The 26,137-nt window shown below is 32.5% G+C and overlaps 1 protein-coding gene across 1 annotated transcript in view; it reads left to right on the top strand.

Annotated features, from left to right (window-relative positions):
- Window positions 1–456: 456 nt before the first annotated feature.
- Window positions 457–26,137, top strand: part of LOC139498906 (uncharacterized) — a 46,693-nt gene continuing 21,012 nt past the window's right edge. The window contains exons 1-5 of the mRNA XM_071287496.1: window positions 457–558; window positions 1,180–1,283; window positions 4,473–4,544; window positions 6,747–6,798; window positions 24,794–25,051. Coding sequence (XP_071143597.1) covers window positions 4,503–4,544; window positions 6,747–6,798; window positions 24,794–25,051 — 352 coding nt within the window. The 5' untranslated portion in view covers window positions 457–558; window positions 1,180–1,283; window positions 4,473–4,502. The remainder of the gene's footprint in view (window positions 559–1,179; window positions 1,284–4,472; window positions 4,545–6,746; window positions 6,799–24,793; window positions 25,052–26,137) is intronic.

The raw sequence follows: 26,137 nt of genomic DNA, 5'->3' as shown, positions 1-26,137 counted from the left end.
TTTGATGTCAGTTGTATTATTCCAGGTTGGTGGATGGACAGCATTAATGTTGGCAGCCAGTGAAGGATATGTGGAAGTGTCTCGACTACTTCTGAAGAACAAATGTAACAAAGATATCACATCAGTATGTTATCTACTAAATCTGATCACATTACTTTTAATCAACACAAAATCATGTTGTTAATTAGACAGGTTTAATGAACAAATATTTGTAAGAATCATATAAAGTGGGGTCTCATTTTACTCGTAGTATTGTTCTGAATCAGAAAATATAACTTTTTCTTTTTTCTTTGAAAAATTTACTTTTATAAAATTAATGATTCAACTGAATTTACACTAAATCCTGTTGTTAATCAGACAGTTTTAATTAATGTGACTGGTCATTTTTGTTTATATTTATTACACAACATTGTCCAGTTCATCAGACAAGTTTTGATGTCAGTTGTATTATTCCAGGTTAGTGGACGGACAGCATTAATGTTGGCAGCCGAGGGAGGACATGTGGAAGTGTCTCGACTACTTCTGGAGAACAGATGTAACAAAGATATCACATCAAAAGTATGTTATCTACTAAATCTGATTACATTACTTTTAATCAAAACAAAATCATATTGTTAATAAGACAGGTTTAATGAACAAATATTTGTAATAATCATATAAAGTGGGGTCTCATTTTACTTGTCTCCTTGTACTAAATCAGGAAATGTAACTGTTTTTCATATTTCTTTGAAAAATGTTTTTTTTTAAATTGATCATTATTCTGAATCATGTTAATCAGACAGATTTCATTATTATATCAACAAATACTTGCTAGAATTATATAAAGTGAGATCTCATTTATCTCTGTGCATTGCACTGTCAGAATCCCTTGATATAAATATTTTATGCATTTCTTGAAAAAAGGTTAACATGACATTTCTGATGGAAGTTCTGACATCCCACAAAAAAACTTGTTGTTTATTTGTTGTTTATGTACAATATGAATACAAGTTTGACAGGTCATTTTGTTCAGTTTTGACCACTGATTCATGTGATATACATTTTGTTTTAATTTATTACACAACATTATCCTGTTTATCAGACAAGTTTTATATCAGTTGTAGGATATGTTGTATACTATTTATATTGGTAACAAAGTAGTATCCATAATATTTACATGTTATTTGGTATTATAGATAGATGGTAAAACAGCTCTACATCTGGCTGCTAAGTATGGAAGGCTACATGTCACAAGATGTCTAGTAGAAGAAGGAGGCATCAGTCCCTTTGTTAAAACACATGAGGTAATATATCATAGTAAAGGCTCAGTATTCAACTAGTAAATAATGCATCACTAAAATGATGTTAATGATATTTTTGGTCAAATGGAATTTTTTTTCTCAAGGTTATAGTTACACATATTTCATATGATACTTTAAATTGAACTAAAAATATGAAAGTGTTTAATAGATTGTATGGCTTAGTTTTACTATAAAACACATGAACATAGATGATCATATAAAAGAAATCCAGTATTTGTTTTCAAAATCTTCAAAAATAAAATGATTTTGTTTATAGACCACTAATACATTTTGGGTGATTAGTTATACTAAAAGGAGATAATTTTATTATTCCATAATTTGTAAGCCAAATTATATGAATATCTCAGTTTTATGGAAAAGAAGCAATAATAATAACCTATAAGTAAATGGATAAAATAGTTTTTGATGTCAAAAATAATAATTTGTATAGATTCAAAATTAGACCTGGCAATATCCTGAATCTGGCACTTGTTGTCATTAAACAAAATGGAAACAAATAAACTGTCAAAAGACCCATACACCAATCCGTTGTCGTTACAATGATAACAAAATTATAAGTTAGTATCAAAATAGTATTAAGCAATACATTGAATAAAGGCAACAGTAGTATACCGCTGTTCGAAATTCATAAATCGATAGAGAAAAAAATAAATCCAGGTTACAAACTAAAACTGAGGGAAACGCATCGAATATAAAAGAACTACGATACAACAGAAACACAACATTAAAATGTTACACACACAGAAACGAACTATAATATAACAATGGCGATTTCCCTCCCTTGGTACAGGCATTTTAAAATAAAAATGGTGGGCATGCCAAACCTCCCGCTTTAATGGCGATGTTAATTATAACATTAAACTGACAACATTACAAAACAGGACTACAATACAAATAAATTGGAGAAAATATAGGACAGAGAAACAAATGAATAATAGCCAACAAAAGGTACCAGGTTAAAAATTTAATACGCCAGACGTACAAGTTCATCATATATTTATAATTTAATAGTTAAAAAAACATATGATTGTAACAGTTACTTTATCTAAGTTATCTCTCCTTATATCAGAGTTATCTCCCCTTATATGGCAAAGTTTTAAAAACAATTAATAAATCTGTTTTTTGTAAAATATAGCAGTAAATATGATAAATCACATTATTTTCTATATTAACATGAAAAGTCTTGCACATAAATTACAGACAACTTTCGAAATTTGCAAATTTTATTAAAGATCTCGACTGTTTATTGTCTGTTTTTTTCAAAATCCAATATGGAGGAAGACACCCCAGCCTCCTTAAGACTGCAAATTTCTTCAAATTCTTGTTTTTAATCTATATAGTTGGAATAGCTGCAGATAAAACTCTTATCTGTGCCATACCATAGATACTCGAGTATAAGTCGATCCACTTATAAGTCGGATGCCTTTTCAGCTTTAAAATCTAAGGATTCAGTCTTGACCCGCCTATAAGTCGGTTTAAATTGGGACTTTTTTTTTGGCAGCAGAAAGTAACTGATCATCAGCAAAATCAAGAAATTAAATTGAGATTCATGTATTGAATGAATGTTTGTTTCTTTAAATAAGTACATGTAGAATTGATGTTCATCCTGATAATTTATTCTTTTGATAATAATAAAGATGTATTCATTTCTTGTTTCTTGTTTTTTTTCACTGTTTTGCCTCATATTGTTTACGTAATGCATCAATGATTTTGTAGTGTATGACCAAACACCTTTTGTTTGAGAAAAACGAATATAATAAACCAACATAAACCTTAACAAAATAAAAGTCAAACGAAAAAAATAAATTAATCCTGTTAATCATTCATAACAGACCAGTCATAGTAATAAATAAACTGAGACATAGGATAGACACCATCAATTAATGGATTATAGAAATCAAGGGACACTAACTAATTAACCTATTAACATGTCACTGATATTTTTCACACCTATAGTGAATACAACTCTTTGTCACTTAATTAGGGGTTATTCATGGATTATATTGGCTTGTCAATCAATGTTGTAATTTTTAATAAAAACAATAATAACACAATTAGTCGGTTAGATACATTCTTTTTAAAATAGTAATTTTTAATAAAAACAATAATAACACAATTAGTCGGTTAGATACATTCTTTTTATATATTAAGTACATTATTATCTTCTTCTGATTTCTGGTTCTTGGCTCTTCCTTTGGAATGATACAAAACCATGTGACCATGAAAAGTCAATAGACAAAACTGAAACAGTGGGAAATTCAACACAAATGTTAACAGAGAGCAAATAAAACACAAAGACAGTTACTGTATTGTAGTCATTTATTTTCCACAAAAGCTATTTATTTAGAGATTTATGTAGTTTTGGTCAGGAAATTCACATCTGACCACCTTTCTTGAGCTTGGATTTTTCCTCTGGTCTCGGGATCTGGCTTATAAGTCGGTACCCCTCTCTGGATTCTGAATTTTACTCCCAAACTTCCAACTTATAAGCGAGTACCTACAGTAATTTATGTATTTCCTTATCTATACAATGTCAGTGTTAACACTAAAAACTATGAAATCTGTAAAATAACAATATACAGTTATAGGAGAGTATGGATAGGATATACAGAATAGAAAATCATGAATGATAGAAAAAAACTTCAGGAATAGAGAGAATTGGACAAAAAGATGATGAATAGAAAATAATGGGGTGCAAAAATATAAAAAATAGAGAAAAATGGGGTGCTAAAATATAAAAAAAACAACTTGGGAATAATTTGTCCAAAAAATAAAAAATAAAGAGTCAAAAAACAAAAACAAATCCTACAACCCTCATCTAGACATAAGGATGCATTAACAGATTTAAAAAAAAAAACGCGTAGAAAAAATAAAAGCATATGAAATAATCTCAATCTGTCAGTAATTAGTCTAAAACTAATTACTGACAGATTGAGATTATTTCATATGCTTTTAAAAAAAGCCTTCTTAAAGGCTACAGAAAAAGTTATAAAAATATTCAGAATGTTGTTCATGAGTTATATTCTATAATTGAAAATAATATGGTTAGCACCTGTAAAAACAAAATAACACACCACTCAGCTGCTACTGGTCTTGTTTACTGATGATATGTGTTACAAAAGTCTTCTTTGTAATAATCAGATAAAGGCAATATAAAGATTTGTATTTCAGGGTAAGACTCCATACGATCTGGCAGCAGCAATGAAATTGAGGCAGAATAAAGAAGTGATGGAATACTTACAGGTACACATACTTTTAATTACAAATGCTTACACTTAGAATAAATCAGGTACAAAGCCAGGATACTCTAGGGGATATTCTTTATGTCTTAAAATAAAAATTTCAAATTCTAATGCAATTTATTTGTTATTACGATTTTGATTTGCCAAATTCATATATTTGAGACGCTAAATTCAACTCTTTACCAGCCTTTCACAAAGCTAAGCCACCATTTTGTATTCAGGAAATTATTGGTTTGTGATTTCTTCAATATTAAACAAAATTAGTAGATGTCTTTTATTTAATTTAAGAGTGTTAAGGTGAAAACAAGCTTTGCAAAATTCTATTTGAGATTCTTACACCGCCAGTCTGTCTATAACCTCCTTTTCATGGTTAACTAGTCTCATCTCAGATCAGGTTTGGGGTAATTGTAATTGTAATCATTAGTCGGCTATAATTGATTTCAATTTTTTAAGTAATCATTAATCAACCAAAAATTACAAGTAATTTAATTTAATCAATTACTTTTCAAAACATCTTTTAATCCTGATTTTTTTACAGTATTACATTCTGATTAAATTGATGAAAAATTCTAAAAATTGCCTTTATTTTCAATATGAAAAAATAAAATATTTCATGTATTGGCTAAACCTTTTGTTATTCAGTTTAAATAAATAGGATGACTTTATTTAGTATGTGCATACATGTACCTTGTAAGGTCCCCATGCCTGAAAGACAGTTTTCATTTGACCTCAATCTTATTTCATTGTTCAGTGATCAAGGTTAAGTTGTCATGTTCAAGTCCATATATCAGATACAATAATAAAAAATTATGCTATAATTGGTGTATGAAATGATTGTAAGGTGTACATGTCCAACTGGCAGGTGTCATCTGACCTTCACCCCATTTTCATGGTTCAGTGGTGTAATTTGATTTTTTGTGTTGTTCTTTTTTTCTAATATTATATGCAATAGGTCATCTATATTTGGTGTATGGAAGTAAATTATGATTTACATGTCAGTCTTGCAAGTGTATTTGACTTTGACCTCATTTTCATGGTTCATTGCTCATTGTGAAGTTTTTGTGTTTTGGTCTATTTCTCTTGAACTATAATTAATAGGTTAACTATATTTGGTGTATCGAATGATTGTAAGTTGTATATGTCTGTTTTGTAGGTATCACCTGACCTTGACCTCATGTTCATGGTTGATTGGTCAATATTAAGTTTTCATGGTTAAGTTTCTTTCTTAGATTCTATAGGCAATAGGCCAACTATTATAAGTCAAAATTTGTCATTTTTAAAGGTCAATAACTCCTGTTGTTTATTGTTTTTTGTCATATTGACATATTTGTAGATCATGTATAGCTGTAAGTTTATCACGACAGAAGCCAAGTGATTAGTAAGCACTAATGTGTTGACATGAATTATTATTGATATTATGATTATGGTCATAATTACAAATTAACTGTTCACAAAACTTCAGTTTTTATGAATACTAAGAATTTTCTACCACAGGAATATAGTTTTAGCTGTATTTGGCAAAAACTCTCGGAATTTTGGGTCCTCCATACTTTTCAACTTTGTACTTTATTTTGCCCTTTAAGTTTTAGCCTTGTCCGTCTGTACATACGTCCATCTGTACGTCCGTTCGTCTGTTCATCCATTTATTGCACGCTTCAGGTTAAAGTTTGAGCGATATCAAGGCACCGTCGAGCCTCTAGCTTGTTTATACCCTAAATACTACGTACCTTGAAGGACATTTTTTTTATACGATTGTACATATCATGGATACTTGATTTACTTGATTTTACGTATGCTTAAAATGGAGGTTATCCAAAATTGGAAGGATACATTGTATCAAGTCAAATGATAACAAGTGTGAGATCACTGAGGAATATTAGAATATTCCACAGATGGAACAATTTTCCATTTAAAGGTGCATTCAAAATGCATTTGGAAATCAACATGAAGCAAGTTTATGTCTACAAGGGAATGTTCCAAATTTAAAAACCACCTTTACACTGTAAACTATATATATATCTATTACTCTAGGCCACGCATTTTCCTGAAAAATATGAAAATTTGTTCGATATAAATAGTATATAATGTGAAACATTTGTTTTATAAAGTATATTTTGGGGGGTTGATATATTTTAGAATTTTTATAGTGCAACAAGTGACATGAGTAAAGATATATTCACAGTGCATATTTCTAATTTTTCAGACTGTCATGTCAGAGAAATCTTCAGGCGTGACTGCTGGACTAGGGATAGCAGGTAATTTTCTTAAACTTTATTTCATCATTAGTTTACTATTACTCTAGGAATTGCAGAATAACAACATGTTTTTTTTATACGACATCATGCAGTTAACTGTAATGTATTGATGAGATTAATCACTATAAAAGATAACTTGGAGCTATAGTGTTAGCAGCTTTCCAATAAATATATGAAATACATGACATAGCAAGTACCATCAAATATATGGTCTTCTATACGATGCTATAATACATGTTTATTCGTACTTTGCAATTGCAAGCAATATTCTACTTTGCTTGAATTATTTCCCCAAGAAAAAAGGTAGCCATTGTACAGACGACACACTGACATAATAGCTGTTAGAAAACATTTATTTTTGTCTCACCTGTGACCTTAGTCATAGAAAGTGAGACATAACACTCCAATCATGTCATGCATCAGTCATCAAGGTAAAGCTTCCGTTGTCAAGTCCGTTTGTACAGACGACACACTGACATAATAGCTGTTAGAAAACATTTATTTTTGTCTCACCTGTGACCTTAGTCATAGAAAGTGAGACATAACACTCCAATCATGTCATGCATCAGTCATCAAGGTAAAGCTTCCGTTGTCAAGTCCGTTTGTACAGACGACACACTGACATTATAGCTGTTAGAAAACATTTATTTTTGTCTCACCTGTGACCTAAGTCATAGAAAGTGAGACATAACACTCCAATCATGTCATGCATCAGTCATCAAGGTGAAGCTTTTGTTGTCAAGTCCGTTTCTAAGATACTATAAACAGTATGTAAACAATAATTGATGTATAGAATTGTAAGATGAACTTGTCTGTCTGGCAGCTTTCATCTGACCATGATCTCATCTTCATGGTTCATTGGTCAATGTCGAGTTTTTTTTTAGTCTGTTTCTTGGATCCTGTAAGCAATAGGTCAACTATATTTTGTATTCGAGATCATGATGGTAAGGTGAACAAGTCTGTCTGGCATAATTCATCTGACCTTGACCTCATTTTCATAAGTCATTGGTCAATGTAATGTTTGCAAAGTTAAGTCTCTTTCTTAGATACATTGTAGTTTAAGCAATAGATTAACTATGTATTTGGAGTATGGATGATATCAAGTTGTACTTATCATATATCTGTTCATCTGACCCTCACTTCATTTTCACGTTTCACTGGTCAATGTTTAGTTTTCATAGTAAGACCTGTTTCTCAGGAACTACTAGCATTAGGTGATCTATATTTGGTATTTGAAATGTCACAGTGTATGGTGTTCATTAATTTCATCGCAGTAAGCCAGACATAGGTATTATTATCTATTATTGATTGTAAGGGGTATATGTCAGACTGGCAGGTTTTCATTTGACCTTGACCTCATTTTCATGGTTCATTGGTCATTGTTATTTTTGTCTCGCCTTGAAGTTGACGGAGTCAAAAAGCGAGACATACAATGTAGGTATGCTGTTTCCGGTGTCGGTGGCGGTGGCTGCGACGGTGACTGCATCAACAATTTATTAGTTTGTGATTAGGTCTAGTTAATATGGTGAACGGCAAGTGGTAGGTCAATCATATTTGGTATGCAGTTGTATAGGCATTGGCACATCTCATTTCCATGGAGATTATTTGGCCCTGCCCCCTCAGTCATGGTGTATTGACTTCGAAACTTTTGCTTATTTTTAATGTATTTGTTTGAGATTAGGTCAGTTTATGGGGAACCATAAGTGGTAGGTCAATGATATTTGGTATGCAGTTGTATAAGCATTGGCAAAACTCCTTTCCATGGAGATAGTTTGGCTCCGCCCCCTTAGACATGGTCTATTGACCTCGAATTTTTTTGTAATTTATCATAATCATGTATTAGTTGGTGATTAGGCCAGTTCAAGGGGTACCATTAGTGGTAGGCCAATGTTAATTGGTATTCAGTTTTTTAAGCTTTGGCACATATAATTTCCATGGAGAATATTTGACCTTGCCCCCAGTCACAGTCTAATGACTTTGAAACTTATCTCACTTTACATTTATTAGTTTGTGATTTGATCAGTTTAAGATGAACTGCTTATGATAAGTCAATGATATTTGACTTTGAAACTTTTACATAGTTTACAAGTTAATGTTTGTATTTACATTTGTGAACGACTTATAATAAGTCAATGGTATTTGGTATGCAGTTGTATTAGCATTGGCACATTTCATTTACATGGAGATTGTTTAGCCATATAACTCAGTCATGGTTCATTGACTTTGAATATTTGCAAAAAGTGTGTAAGATGTTAGAGTATTGCTATTTGGATTTCAACATTTGCATAATCAAAATTACAAAAAGGCGAGATATATCTCTGTGATAACAGTTTATTTTATCTTTTGGTCAGTTTTTCAAGTACTGTATGCATGGTATGCAATAGGTCAACTATATTTGGTGTATGGAATGATTGTAAGTTGTACATGTCTGTCTAGCTGGTGTCATCTGACCTTGACCTCATTTTTATGGTTCATTGATCAATGTTAAGTTTTTGTGTTTCAAGTACTGTAAGCAATAAGTCAACTATATTTGGTTTATGGAATCTATACTATTAAGCGAGAAGACCTAATTTTGTGTGTCGCTAATCGTCCTTCCCCAATAAATTAATCATCATGCCTCAGTGTCCTATAGGTACCATGCATATTCGCATTTGTCATCCATTCTTATGATAATTCAGTTTGGGTTATTTTTGGAGAAAAGTGAAGAAAAAGACGTCCGGATATTGTTTCCGTTATCAGACCGACTTATAAGTCAAACCCAAGACTTCCGATTTTAAACTTTAAAAGAGCGGGTAAGGGATTATTTTCGTGCAACGAGTTTTGCCATTTTTTATTTCACGTGCAGCCGTGAAAAAGATTCGTTATTCACCGTGTTTCGTGAAATCGATAAAAAGATCAATGTGCAAGAAATTTTTAATTGTTCTTTCATCGTGAAATGACAATTTTATTGCGCGTTCTTCCGTGCGGATACCCTCCTTTACTTCCCTCTTTAAACATGATTTTCAAAATCGGGGAAAGGACAATTATTTTCGTGTTATTCTGCATGTATACTATGATTAATATAGCAGTGATCGCCGTGGAGAAGAAACTAGGAAAATACACTTTATTTGTATTATATGTATGTTCATAGTATACAAAACTTGGAAAACTCGAAAATCATGGAATTTAACAGCAAGCAAAAAAATAACGGACTTTGGAAAAAATGGAGAGGGCTTAAAATATTTTCCTGTCTCCAAGTGCCTATGACTTACTTTGATACCTTTTCTGAAATTCTCCAGACATAAAATCTTTTACAATATTTCATCCTACAACAGTTTACATACTTTCAACCAAGCTCTAAATGCCCGCGATTTAGCGGGTGTGTTCTAGTGATTATAAGGTGTGCATGTCTGTCTGGCTGGTGTCATCTGATTTTTACCTCATATTTATGGTTCTTTGGTAAATGTTAAGTTTTAGTGTTTTGATCTGTATTTAGCTCACCTGGCCCGAAGGGCCAAGTGAGCTTTTATCATCACTTGGCGTCCGGCGTCGTCCGGCGACCGTCGTCGTTAACTTTTACAACAATCTTCTCCTCTGAAACTACTGGGCCAAATTTAACCAAACATGGCCAAAATCATTATTAGGGTATCTAGTTTAAAAATTGTGTCCGGTGACCTGGCCAAGATGGCCACCATGGCTAAAAGTAGAACATAGGGATAAAATGCAGTTTTTGGCTTATAACACAAAAATCAAAGCATTTAGAGCAAATCTGACAAGGGGTTAGATTGTTTATCAGGTCAAGATCTATCTGCCCTGAAATGTTCAGATGAATCAGACAACCCGTTGTTAGGTTACTGCCCCTGAATTGGTAATTTTAAGGCAATTTTGCTGTTTTTGGTTATTATCATGAATATTATTATAGATAGAGATAAACTGTAAACAGCAAAAATGTTCAGCAAAGTAAGATTTACGAATAAGTCAACAGGACCAAAATGGTCAGTTGACCCCTTTAGGAGTTATTGCCCTTTATAGTCAATTTTAACCATTTTTTGTAAATCTTAGTTATCTTTTACAAAAATCTTCTCCTCAAACTATTGGGCCAAATTAAACCAAACTTGGCCACAATCATCATTGGGGTATATAGTTTAAAAATTGTGTCTGGTGACCCGGCCAACCAACCAAGATGGCTACCATGGCTAAAAATAGAACATAGAACATAGGGGTAAAATGCAGTTTTTGGCTTATAACTCAAAAACCAAAGCATTTAGAGCAAATCTGACATGGGGGCAAAATTGTTTATCAGGTCAAGATATATCTGCCCTGAAATTTTAAGACGAATCGGACAACCCGTTGTTTGGTTGCTGCCCCTGAATTGGCAATTTTGAGGAAATTATACGTTTTTTTTGCTATTATCTTGAATATTATTATAGATAGAGATAAACTGTAAACAGCAATAATGTTCAGCAAAGTAAGATCTACAAATAAGTTAATTTGACTAAAATGGTCAGTTGATCCCCTTTTCAAAGGAGTTATTGCCCTTTATGCCTAAATTAAAATAGTGTTTGTTTGCCTTTTTCGGACCCTATGTTTTGAAACAGGGTAGGTACATTGTAAGTAGGTAAATTATTTTCTTTTTCTTTCCCAAAAAATAACTAAGCTAGTTACATTTTTTGTCATGGGTAGGCAGGTAGGTATAATATTTTATTTTATAGATACAAAATCTGCATGACGTCATTTTTGTCTGTATTGCTTTTGTTTAAGTATGCTTTTGCTTATAAGTTTTTTTGGACTATAAGTATAAAGTCCCAGGAAGTTTAGAAAAAAAATTATCATGTGGTCCGAGACCACAATTGTCGTCCCTTGATTTTCGTTGTTCACAAATATAGTCACTATTGTTGACAGTGGGTTACTTGCCATTAAATTTTTATACCCCTTCAAAAGAGGGACGAAAGATACCAAAGGGACAGTCAAACTCATAAATCTAAAACAAACTGACAACGCCATGGCTAAAAATGAAAAAGACAAACAGAAAAACAATAGTACACATGACACAACATAGAAAACTAAAGAATAAACAACACGAACCCCACTAAAAACTAGGGGTGGTCTCCCGTCGTGTTGCTTATGTGATTACAAATCCGGTAAATAGTCTAATTTGGTAGGTCACATTCATGAAAGGGAAGGGGATTGTAGTTACGACGTAAGGAACATATTCGATATCATTTGTGAAATGGTTATTCCATAACGGTCAACCAACTCGTGATGGCGTCAGTAAAATTTACGAAGGGATGATTTCAACTTCACCATTTGGAACTCTTGGTTTAATAGCTTCCTTGTGAGCAGTAACCCTCTATCAAGAAAATCATGATAGGAAATGCAAGCACGGGAATATTGTATCAATTGGGAGATATATACCCCGTATGCAGGTGCTGCTGGAATGTTGCTACTTAGAAATGGAAAGTTCACAATTGGAAAGCTGAAATCATCTCTTTTGTCGTAAAGTTTTGTTTTATGTCTCCATGTTTAATGCCTCAAATTGCAAGTAAAATTACACTGTAAAGAAATTTGGGTCCAGAATTTTAAAGGAAAGTAGTGATTTGGTCCAGCTGAAAAAGGTTTAAAATTAGCACTTCGGAAGCTGTCAAAAGATTTCAAGACGCCCTAAGCATAAATTTGTTCATATTTTGAGTTAGAGCCGATGAAGTTTTCTATAATTTTGATATAATTTGTCCCAAAAGTAGTACAACAGACTGTAAAAGTTTCTTTGAGAAAGCGCAGGTGGGATTTTTTTTTATTTTCATATATGTTCTAAAAGAAATGCACTACGAAATAATTGTGGTCTTGGACCATGTAGAATATGAAATTAATTACTACTATTTTGTTTTCAAATATAAAATTACAGGGCTGTGCGGCATATTTTCAACGTTTATATGCCTGGAACTTTAAAGAGTTTTAACTTACACTAATATTCTGTACTACGTACCTTGTACGCTTACCTCGACCTAAAGGTTTTCTGTAAGAGATAACTTTGTCCTGGTAAAATATGTCCGGGGAGACATACATTAGGCCAACTAAAATTAATTAGTAGATTTTCATCCAAATTTTTGAAAAAAATGGGGCGGGTGGGAGGATTTTATTTTTTAAATTTTATTTCATATGAAACCCTCGTCATGAGTTTTTCATACCGCGGGGTATATGCTAGTGGGAAACAAGCTTGTATAATGTATATACATGCTGTATAAGGAATCCTACACTATTTTTCAAACTCTTAAATAAAAATCCCTGATTGGCAACCACTGTTATACATGCAATTGCCGCTGTAGAAACCTATTTATTGTAGACATCAAAAAGAAGAGAAATGCTCTCTTCAGTCTTCAGTTAGACTACTAGTATACCTACACCACATGTACATGTATTTTGCTTGATAAGCAATGGTTTGTAGTCGTCATAAAATCAATTAAATGTTTTGGTACAATTGTATGCAACACAAGTATTACGAGTACAGAATAAAATGTCAACTCAGTGTTGAAAGAAATTATGATGTAAAACATGAAGTTAACCAAAAAATTAGTTGTGGCTTAATGACTAAATTGATGGTAGGGACAGTAACAGAGGGTGTTTGCTGTTTGTCAACAAAAACAAAAGCCATGGGTGAATAAAAGGGCTTGTTTAATTAAAATGCGTGTTTGTTGACATTTTTTTCCCAATATACGGTCATAATTCAAACAAGTTCGTGCTTGTGTCAATTTCTTTAATCCAGTCATGTTTTTGTACCAATTTGTTCTACGATTCTTGCGCTTTGGATACCATTCACAGTCCAAATTTCCTGACACAAAGTCATTGTATAAATAAAGAAAAAAACATGATTTTCGATTCACTTGTGACTACCGGTGACTACCGCAATTTGCGTTCAAGGACAAGGCGTTTTACTCGTAACTCGAATATTTCATGCCCTTCTCGTTATCAATCTCTATTCTCGGTAGATCATGTTGTCATCATAGAGCAGCAGAATATTTCGACTTAATCATTTTCGAGGGGATTACTCCGGCGAAGAAATACAAAAAAGAAATTTGAAACAGGAAGTTTCGAATGAAACGAAATTATCGATGGTTCCTGGTAACGGACATGACCAAAATCCGGAAATCGTATTTTTGTTAAATAAAAAAAATCGGGGCGGGACGATTTCAGAGGGGCGGTCGGGGATGAAAATCTAGCAATTAATTTTAATTGGCCTTACTAGTAGAAAAAGTCCCTAGAGTGTTTAAGTTTTCGTGTGTGCCTGAGTTTCCAATAAAAATGATACAAGACTCGAAACTCAATTGTCATGTATTTAACATCGCATTTATAAATGATCTGTATGGAAAAACTTTACATATTTTAGATTTTACTGCCAAATATTCTCCACTTTACAGACCTTTGGTTCATGTCAGATATAAATAATATTTCAATGCTGGTCGAAGGCATCGTGAACATAATCATCCTGATCTACGGATCACCAAAGGCCATTCCTACATAGGATACAACGTCCGTTTACAAAATATTTTGTGCATACGTTGATAATTTTGTATTGGACAAACTTTTTTTTTAATGAACCCTGCTCTTCAAGTATAAAGACACAGAGTAACGTTGGTCATATCATGATTTCAAAGCTTTCAATATCGATTTCAAACGAATGCTTTGAAACTCAAAATGCAAGTGTTCATGTCAAACGCTCACGTGATACCAAACGGACTAGACGTTATACGGAAAAGATAAAACCCGAGGATTCCGGTAAAAAAAGTTTTGAGCGGGAAATACAAATATAAGATTTAATGTAGGAACGGAAAAATAAAATAAAATTAAATATCGCTGATAAATACAAATAAAAGATTTTCAAGCGGAAAGAATTTATAGGGTCGGTCGGTCAAGGGCAAACAAACAATATTTTAATTTACGCCTTATAGTCATTTTTTACCAATTTTTCGTAATTTTTTCTAATCTTTTACAAAAATCTTCTCTAAAACTAGTGGTCCAAATTAAACCATACTTGGCCAGAATCATCATTGAGGTATTTAGTTTAAAAAATGTGTGCGATGACCCTGCCAACCAACCAAGATGGCCACCATGGCTAAAAATAGAACATAAGGGTAAAATGTAGATTTTGGCTTATAACTCTGAAACCAAAGCATTAAAAGTAATTCAGACATGGGGGTTAAATTGTTTTGCAAGTCAAGATCTATCTGTCCTTAAATTTTCAGATGAATCCGACAACTGGTTATTTGGTTGCTGCCCCGGCCCTGAATTGGAATTTTTTAAGGAAATTTTGCTGTTTTTGGTTACTATCTTGAATATTATTATAGATAGAGATAAACTGTAAACAGCAATAATGTTCAGCAAAGTAAGATCCACAAATAAGTCAACATGACTTAAAAGGTCAGTTGACCCCTTAAGGAGTTATTGCCCTTTATAGTCAATTTTTAATAATTTTGTAAATTTTGTAAATTTTTTGTAAATTTTAACAAAATATTTTCCTCTGTAACTAATGGGCCAAGTTCATTATAAATTGAGATAAATGTAAGAAGCAAGAATGTTCAGTAAAGTATGATCTACAAACACATCACCATCACCAAAAACAATTTTGTCATGAATCCATCTGTGTCCTTTGTTTAATATGCACATAGACCGAGGTGAGCGACACAAGCTCTTAAGAGCCTCTAGTTTAAGAGACATGTATTGTCGAAATGCGCATCCGGTGCAAGAAAATTGTTACCGTTAATTTTATTAACACTCTTGTGTCTACTTTAATAGATTCAATTAGTTAATATGAAATATTTTAACTGATTAAGTCATCAAAGATGCTCAATCCAAGCTTAAATACTAAAAATCTATCAAATATGCCGTAATATGTAATTTTTCAGATGGCTTTTGTCAAAAATGAAATTGGACGCATCCGTGTTCATCCTCAACTTTATATAAGTTATGTATTATCATCAAATACAACTTACATTTAAATATTAAGAATGAACACAAATGCGGCCACTTCCATTTAAGACGGAAACTGTCTAAAAATTAACTCAAATTCTAAAATTGTAAAGATTTCAGTATTTTAGCATGACTTTATGATGCTAGTGCCCGATACAGCCCATATTTATGTTACAGAAGTATTCTTCTTTCCAATTAATGGCTTAAAGTTCAGATTTTAACAATTTTGTGAAACTGCTATATTTTGGGGCAAAAAGAGATCTTACTGAACCTACTCCTTTAGATATGTTGTTGCTTGTGTCAAAATGAAGGTCAAGTTCAATTTTCACGATTTTAGCATTTCTCCTTTTTGAGTTATTGCCATTTTTAATATCCAAAAGGGGTATTTTAAATATTTTTGTCGAGCCTGCAACTTTTGTTGCAGATAGCTCGACAAAGGGATAGTGATCCGGCGGCAGCGGCGTTAGCTAACTTCTTAAAAGGTTTATATTTTAGAAGGTGAAAGACCTGGATGCTTCATACTTTGTATATAGATGCCTCATGTTACGAAATCTGTCAGTCACATGTCCAATGTCCTTGACCTCATTTTCATGGTTCAGTGACCACTTGAAAAAAAAGTTCAGAATTTTTGTAATGTTGAATTCTCTCTTATTATAAGTAATAGGATAACTATATTTGGTATGTGCGTACCTTGCAAGGTCCTCATGCCCGTCAGACAGTTTTCACTTGACCTCGACCTCATTTCATGGATCAGTGAACAAGGTTAAGTTTTGGTGGTCAAGTCCATATCTCAGATACTATAAGCAATAGGGCTAGTATATTTGGTGTACCAAAGGACTGGAAGGTGTACATGTCCAATTGGCAGGTGTCATCTGACCTTGACCTCATTTTCATGGTTCAGTGGTTATAGTTAAGTTTTTGTGTTTTGGTCTGTTTTTCTCATACTTTATGCAATAGGTCTACTATAATTGTTGTATGGAATGATTGTAAGGTGTACATGTCTAGCGGGCAGATTTCATCTGACCTTGACCTCATTTTCATGGTTCAGTGGTCAAAGTTAAGTTTTTAAGTTTTGGTCTTTTTATCTAATATTATATGCCAAAGGTCAACTATATTTGGTGTATGGAAATATATTATGATCTGTATGTCAGTCCCACAGGTTTATTTGACCATGACCTGAATTGTACGGTTCATTGCACAGTGTTAAGTTTTTGTGTTTTGGTCTATTTTTCTTGAACTATAAGTAATAGGTCAACTATATTTGTTGTATGGAAGCTTTGTTAGCTGTAAATGTCTTGTCTGGCATGGTTCATCTGACCTTGACCTCATTTTCATGGTTCATTGGCCTTTGGTTAGCTATCTTGGTTAATGTTAAGTTTATGTGACAGTTGTGATAAAGCTTTATACTTAGGACTATCAACATAGTTTCAATGATTAGTAAAGAAGGCGAGTCATTTCAGTGTGTGCACTCTTGTATATTGTTATCATATTATGACTAAGCTAAAGGTAAATGTCTTATCTCACAATAAAAATTGAAGTGACAGATTTATTGAAAAAAAATCTATTTCTTAAGTGGTGATGATTATAATTAATATTATTAGACAGTTTGAAGTTAATTACATTATTAATAATTATATATGTAATGTTAGAATGCTATGGTAAGCCATAGTTATGTTCAAAGAGAAATAACCCTTCAGATTTTTAGTCCCCTACCGACGAAGTCAAAGGGGACATTAGGTTTGCACTCTGTCCGTCTGTCTGTCCATCCGTCAGTCCAGCAAATCAGTTTTCCAGACTTTTTTTTCATGCTTGAAGATATTGATTGGATATTTAGTGTATTGTTTTATCATGACAAGTTACAGGTCAAGTTCGATTTTCACGATTTTAGCTTTTCTCCTTGTTCAGTTGAAGCCCTTTCCCTAGAATTAAATTTTGTTGAAATACTTATTAATTACTAGATTTCTTTTCAAAAGGAAATAATTCATTTTTTTTCAAAGATTTATAAAAGACATTGTATTCACAAGGCACTTGTCTCAGAATTTTTTCCCTATGTACCTTAGTATATATAACACAAGGTTCTTAACTCGCAATTTTGAAAAATGACAGCCGGTTGCGAAATTCAGTTATATGCCGATTTCTGGGTTGTCAACACCGCTAAAACTTGTTGTGTCGTATACCTAAATTGATTTTTATACACAATGGTGTATAACACGTCTACTTTAGTTGTCGGAATTATCCGTAGCAATCACACCCAAGTATGTCAATCGTAGATATTTTGTCTACCGACACCAAATTGGAAACACACGTCTCGCAGTAAAAGGTATCTTCACACTCTCTTTATATATCTCGGTTTCCGATTGGTCAAATTCTATGGAAAGGTCTAAATGTTTCTCTGTGTTATCTGATCTTATTACATATCATACGTAAAGTCTAGAGAGAGTCTGAATAACATATAACATAACTGAATCGGAGAACCCGTTGTTCGGTTGCTGCCTCTAAATTGGTAATTTTAAGGAAATTTTGCCGTTTTTGGTTGTTATCTTGAATATTATTATAGATCATGAGGTAAACTGTGAACGGCAATAATGTTCAGCAAAATAAGATCTACAAATAAGTCAACATGATCCAAATGGTCAATTGACTCCTAAGAAGATATTGCCCTTTATAATCAATTTTTAACAATTTTTCGTAAATTTTGGCTATCTTTTACAAAAATCTTCTCCTCTGAAACTACCAAGGCAAATTAAACCAAACTTGTCCACAATCATCATTAGGGTATGTAGTTAAAAAAATGTTTCCATTGACCCGGCCAACCAACCAAGATGGCCGCCACAGCTAAAAATAGAACATAGGGGTAAAATGCAGTTTTTGGCTTATAACTCAAAAACCAAAGCATTTAGAGCAAATCTGACATGGGGGCAAAATTGTTAATCAGGTCATGATTTATCTGCCCTGAAATTATCAGATGGATCAGAGAACCCGTTGTTGGGTTGCTGCCCCTGAATTGGTAATTTTAAGGAAATTTTGCTGTTTTTGGTTATTATCTTGAATGTTATTATAGATAGAGATAAACTGTAAACAGCAATAATGTACAGCGAAGTAAGACCTAAAAATAAGTCAACATGACCAAAATGGTCAATTGACCCCCTAAGGAGTTATTGTCCTTTAGAGATTTAATTTTTAACAATTTTCATAAAAGTTGTAAATTTTTACTAAAATTGTCCACTGAAACTACTGGGCCAAGTTCATTATAGATAGAGATAATTGTTAGCAGCAAGAATATTCAGTAAAGTAAGATGTACAAACACATCACATCACCAAAACACAATTTTGTCATGAATCCATCTTCTTCCTTTGTTTAATATTCACATAGACCAAGGTGAGCGACACAGGCTCTTTAGAGCCTCTAGTTTTCTGTAGGGGAAAGTAACAGTCTTCTTTTCGCAAATATAATATATGCTTTTTTACTTATCACATTCATATAGGATTAAAAGCTTGTGTTCTCATGTTTTATAAGACCGCAAAAAATTGCAGTCATATATTGGTATCATTAGTTTCTGGACAATAATTTTAGTTTAAGTGAATGGACCTCTATGAAATTCAAACACAAGGTTTGAAACTACAAAGGGAAGGTTGGGATTGATTTTGGGGGTTTTGGTCCCAACAGTTTAGGAATTTAGGGAATAAAAAGGGGTCAATATAAGCGTTTTTCTAGTTTCCAGACAATAACTTGTGTGTAAGTGTATGGATCTTTCTGAAATTGTACCACATTGAGGTCCAAAGTGCCCAAAATTAATCTTTGTTTGATTTCATCAAAAATTGAATTATTGGGGTTCTTTGATATGCCGAATCTCACCATGTATTTAGATTCTTAATTTTTGGTCCCGTTTTCAAATGGGTCTACATTAAGGTCCAAACCGTCCAAAATTAAACTAAACTTAGATTGATTTTAACAAAAATAGAATTCTTGGGGTTCTTTGATATGCTGAATCTAAACATGTATTTAGATTTTTAATTATGGACCCAGTTTTCAAGTTGGTCCAAATTGGGGTCAAAAATTAAACTTTGTTTGATTTCAACTAAAATTGAATATATGGGATTCTTTTATATGCTGAATCTAACCGTGTATTACATTTTTTGGATTTTGGGTTCTGTTTTTAAATTGGTCCACATTTAGGTCTAAAGGGTCCAAAATTAAACTTTGTTTGATTTCATCAAAAATTGAATTATTGGGGTTTTGATATGCCGAAACTAACCATGTATTTAGATTTTTGATTTTTGGGCCCCGTTATCAAATTGGTCAACATTGAGGTCAAAAGGGTCCAAAATTAAACTTTCTCTGATTTCATAAAAAATTGAATTCTTGGGGTTCTTTGATATGGTGAAACTATATAACCATGTATTTATATTTTGGATATTGGACCATAATAGGTAAATGTCCAATTTATAATTTTTAAGATCTTAGAATACATTCATTCTGTGTCAGAAACCTATGCTGTGTCAAATATTTCATCACAATCCAAATTCAGAGCTGTATCAAGCTTGAATGTTGTGTCCATACTTGCCCCAACTGTTCAGGGTTCGACCTCTGCGGTCGTATCAAGCTGCGCCCTGCGGATAATTTTATCGGCTATTTTTCTCTATTCATTATTTTTTGGTCATTGTTCTCTATTCTGTATTATTTACTCCACTCACACCCTTATATATATATAGGCTGTTTTTGTATCTTGCCTGACAAGGCCCATGATTGGTAAATAAAACAATGTCTAATGTCTATAGACCCCTTTTGCATTTACTATTGACTATTGTAATTTCAATTATATTCGAAATAAGCTTGATTTCTTTACTAGTCCGTCCGTTGTAAATCTAATATATAGAATAGAATATACCTTTTTTTCCAAATTAATGTGCAACATTAGATTTTAGCAATATTAACAATTAAACGAATAGAAAAAAAAAACTGATGGAAAGAATGACTTGATTGATAGAATATAAATAAGACAAATAAATATATGTCACGAGTTTCAGAGAAAACAGAGAAAAAAAACCCATTCATCGTGAAATCAATACAAATTGAACTTAAGATACACAATTAAGCAAAGGCACACTAATTTATTCACAAAACAATGCAAACAATTTAACAATTCTTTCTTAACAGATGGCTGCATGAAGTGTAAAAACTGATACAAATCGATATCATTTCATTTACAATTCAATAAACATATAACAGGGTTCTGACACTAGGAATTTTTCATGTTGATCACTTTTAGAAATGGTGAGTCCAAATAGATTTTGATGAGTCCAGGATGCATGTAATTTTTTGTGTGTTATTACAATGAAATATGACGAATTAAACTGAAACGATGCATGTTGGATTGGTTGTTTTTATTATATCAATAAAAATTATGATCTCTTAATAGTTATTGTTCATTACAAAATATTTAACAGACTTCTTTCTGGGTCTATCAATTCTTGTTGTAGGGCCACATTTAAAGAAATGATATAGCAGCTAATTCACTGTTATATATAACGTTAATTGAACGACTTCTGCCCACCCTATTTTTTGTGGAAAGCAGTGGGCGTAATCTTTGAAAAATAATCAGGTGTAATATTTTAAAAGAAAAATGCTTGAAACATCCGTGCAACCTAGCTATCGTGTCTGACATTTTAAAAGAAAAGTTTTTTGAAACATTGTTGCAAATAGTTATTCCTAAATAAGATTAAGAAAAAGATCTTACAACTTTCTAGCAACAAACACTTTCTTCCAACATTGCAGCAAAATTGCAATTTTTGCAATTTTCTCTCAAACAAATAAATATAGAAAATTAAAGTTTGTTTACAATGTAACTTGAGTTCGTTTTACTATTATATGATACATGAAATTGTTCTAAAGGCTTGGTATATAATTGGACGAATTTCCCATGGTTCCTACCACTTCGCAAGGCTTCTCTTCCAACCTGGACATTGTTGGAGGTTACTACTTCCTAGCGCGTCGGCAACAATAGGAAGATTATGGTCGCCGCTATGGAAAATAAAATTGTCAAAGACAGGTTATTCTTTTATGTTCCATAGATATTATTTATACTTGCTCAAACATGAACAACTGTTCTAATTTTCAACTTGAAACTTAGAACACATGTTTCCTATATTATGATCTCTCTAATTGTCATGCCAAATTATAGTTTTGATCCCAATTTTATGGTCCACTGATCATAGAAAAATAGTGCGAGGGGGGCATCCGTGTACTTTGGACACATTCTTATTTCACCCTTTTATGTGTTTTGAGCAAAAACAAAAGAAGATAGAGAGACACTAAACAGACAAAATGATCACCAATATAAGATCAATAAAAAAGAAATGTTTGTCATGAATTCTATTCTTGTCTACAATGTTGGAGAGAGTCTATTGCTGAGTATGGACATATACATATGTGAGCGACACAGGATATTTAGAGCCTCTAGTTTTCTCTATTCATTAGTTTTTGACCATTTTTATCTATTTTGTAAACTCTATCCACACCCTCATATGAAGGCCCAAATACACGTCAGAAGTGTCCAAGAAAAACAGATAAAAGGTAAAATCACAATGATACTGAACTCCGAGGAAAATTCAAAACAGAAAGTCCAAATTTAAAAGCTCAAACACATCAAACGAATGGATAACAACTGTCATATTCCTGACTTGGTACAGGCATTTTCTTATGTAGAAAATGGTGGATCAAACCTGGTTTTATACATGTAGCTATATAAACCTCTCCCTTGTATGACAGTCATTTCATTATATTGACAACGATGTGTGAAAACAAACATACATAATAGTTAAAAATGTCAAAAATAGGGGTACCGCAGTCAACATTGTGTTAAAATCTTTATCATATCTTTTCTACAAACAAAGCCCTGTTTTGCTCTAATGGGTGATCATATGAGGTGTATACATGTGCACACAACAAACTGGGAAAAATTTAGAAAAAAAACATCTGTTTTGAGGGCTTAGGGTTTGATGTGTGGTTAATATTAAATTCAACTGGTCGTTTAGGAATTTCATACCACTTTGCACGCAAGAAGAAATGTTGTAATCTATCAAATAGCACGATTGTGATTCTTTGATTTATGACTATTCTCTTGAATGAATTAACACTTTATTGTTATCAAAGTTACAAAAAGTATTGTTAAAACTTCTGCATACGGATAAAACATGTTGAATGAAAATTATTGTGGTTCATTGGCGAATAAAAGAAATTTCATGACAGAATTTTTATATAATAAGCAGTAATTTTTTTTCGATAATTAACAAGGTCTTTTCATGAATTATTTACAGTTTAATATGTTGGAGTTGAATCAATTTTGTGTGACAAATGGATCATATAAATATGACTTGAAGGATGTAGTGACCAACTTATGACATTTAAGAACATGACAAGAAATGCCTCTAATCAGCATATGTTAATTCACAATTCTTTATTATCAGATGGGTATATATGAAGTGTAAAATCTGCTATCAATACATTTACAAATCAATAAACATATGGCTGTTAATTCACCGTAATATAATGTTTATTGAACACCTTCCGCCTACCCGATGTTCCGTGGACAGCATTCGGTGTAAATCCCACTCTATACTGTGGACCCGTGAGCGAACGTGGACCAAAGATTTCCATCCAATGCCCAAGTCCACCATGGGCGTAAGGAAATGACAAAAATCCACCTGGGCTGTAGACTACTGTGTATGTTGTGTCAAATGTTTAATCACAATCCAAATTCAGAGCTGTATCAAGCTTGAATGTTGTAGCTATACTTGCCTTAACTGTTTAGGGTTCGACCTCTGTAGTTATATCAAGCTGCGACCTGTGGAGCATTTATATATATACAGATAATATCATAAATTACCAATTCAGTTAGCATTTTGTTCCAATGCAATGTATTTTTAATCGAGAAGGGACTATATATTGCCATGCAATACTCTCAGAATGCTTGTTCTAATTTATTTGTCTGTCATAGTCGATATGTAATATGGTACACCCTTGTCCGTCTTTCTGTTCATCCATATGCCTCGCTGTTTGTTTAGAGATTGCTTAAATACAATTTAATGAAATATTTATGCAATATTTGAATTGATGGAATAAATCTTTACTTTGATTTTCAAAAATGTGTTTGTCTGTCGTTCCATTGTTACTATACGTCAGATGTATTTCAGTTTTGCTCATGTTTTGCATTTACTATAATAAGTACACTTGGTTTGACTTATTTGAGATATACACTAGTCTATTGTTGGGATTGATAAAAGTAGGCTCCCTTGTTATCATTTAATTGTTTTCCTCTTTTACTCTATGATACCCTTAACCAATTATGCCATGATTTTATCTTGCATGAGCAACACCACCAATGCCACATGTGAAGCAGGACCTGGTAAACCTCCAAGATCACCAGACGTCATCTCTGTATTTGGTTGTTTAAGTGTTGCTCAATATTTGGATTTCTGAATAATGTTTGGTATAGTTTTTCTATTTTTTTGTACCGGTTTGTGATGATGACGAGGTGTAAAACATTTGAATAAAGCTTCATCAAATCACTATGCTAGGATTAATTAACTCTTTATCATATTTACACTTTAGGTAATCTATGCAGCTGTTTTACTTTATATAAACGCTTTATGCTTGTATTCCTATCAACATATTATGAAATATATTTGGCATAGTAATTTTACAAATACTATGATAATCATGAATTGCCCAACATTTTTACTGTAAAATGGGAAAACCATTTTAAAATTGTGGTCACTTCGAGACCCATAAAAATACATGTTAGATAACTTACATTAAAAGGACATAATCGACAAAGTCACAATGAAGCCTTCAACAAAAATCCTCACCTGACTGTAGGTTCAAAAGGGCCCTTAATTATTGTTTAATCATCTAAGTTTGCTAAAAACTAAATATTTAATATTAACAAGCATGGAAAAGGTGCATAATAGAAAATACTTGATTATAATCATAGAATAAATTGTGTAAAATAGTATTTTTCTTCATTAAAATAACTTTATATCTTTGACTTTGTAGATGAAGTCCCAACTGAAATAAGATTAACGACTGACAAAAGATCTGTCGAATTGTACCTTAAATTACTTGAGTCAGGCTCTGAGAAAAAGAGAGACATACGTTTAGTAGTAGTTGGAAAGAAAGGGGCGGGAAAAACTTCATTGATTAAAAGATTGTTTGGTGAAGATAATACAGATGTTACTAGTACAAATGGAATAGAAATTCATAAAATAAAATGCAAAGCAATGTCTGATGATGGAATATGGAATAAATTAGATGGTATGTTTAAAGATAAAACAAATATAACAAAAGTTTTGAAACTTGTATATAATGAATCAATCAATTCCAACATACTTCATTTGGTTCACTGATGCCTAATCATCTGAGGTTTCAGTCCAGAATATATATGTTGTTTTAGGCTCTGAAGTTTCCTGATTATTTCCCTTTCTCAGATACTAAAGGTACCAGGCCATCTATTTTTGTTGGTAGGGTCCAGCTGAGCTTGACTTCCTTTTCTTTGGGTCACATAATTTTTTATGATTAGATCTATTCTTAGATACTTTAAGTAATGAGTCAACTATATTTGGTGTATAGAACAATTGCAAGTTGTACATGTTCATCTGAACGGGTTAATATGACTTTGACCTAATTTTCATGGATCATTTACTGTGGATTCATTAATATTCGTTGGATACCAATTTTCGTGGATTTCGTGGGTACCGGGAAACCACGAATTTAAATATTCAACGAATTGCAAATTTTCTAAAGGAATATAGGCATAATTTGTCAAAACCACGAAATTAAACATCCACGAATATGCAAGTTTTCCTCAAACCACGAACATTGGTACCCACGAAAATAAATGAATCCACAGTATAGTGGTTAGCTTATTTTATACCTGTATTAAGACATTAACCTTAGGGATGACTGGGGTATAGAAATAAGGTCATCTCTAAAATTTGACCGGCATTGAAACCAGTGCTAAAGAGGGGTGTCCGTTCGGCTTTGTGGGATGAATAAATTTGCAGCCTGACCAGTCAGAATAGTGAATTCCAATAGTTCTTGTAGAGAGCATTCAAAGCCCTCTGTACATTAAATTTGTAACAACACTTTACTTGGTCTGTATGTGACTTGTTAGAAAGTAAAATTTCTTGTTAATTTTCTCTTGTCCTGAACATACAAAAATCAATTAGTTATAAATCTTAAAGACATTCAACATCAAACTCAATCACAGGCTAGACATTTCAGTATATATGCAATCTTTTAAGTTCATCTGTCCCTAACCTTGACCCTTTATAAATAGTTTGTGAAACTTCAATTTTTCTGTCAGACACAGGCTAGACATTTCAGTATATATGCAATCTT

This window comes from Mytilus edulis, chromosome 12, assembly GCF_963676685.1.
Source record: "Mytilus edulis chromosome 12, xbMytEdul2.2, whole genome shotgun sequence".
NCBI lineage: Eukaryota > Metazoa > Mollusca > Bivalvia > Mytilida > Mytilidae > Mytilus > Mytilus edulis.
This window is presented reverse-complemented; position numbering and strand designations above follow the sequence as displayed.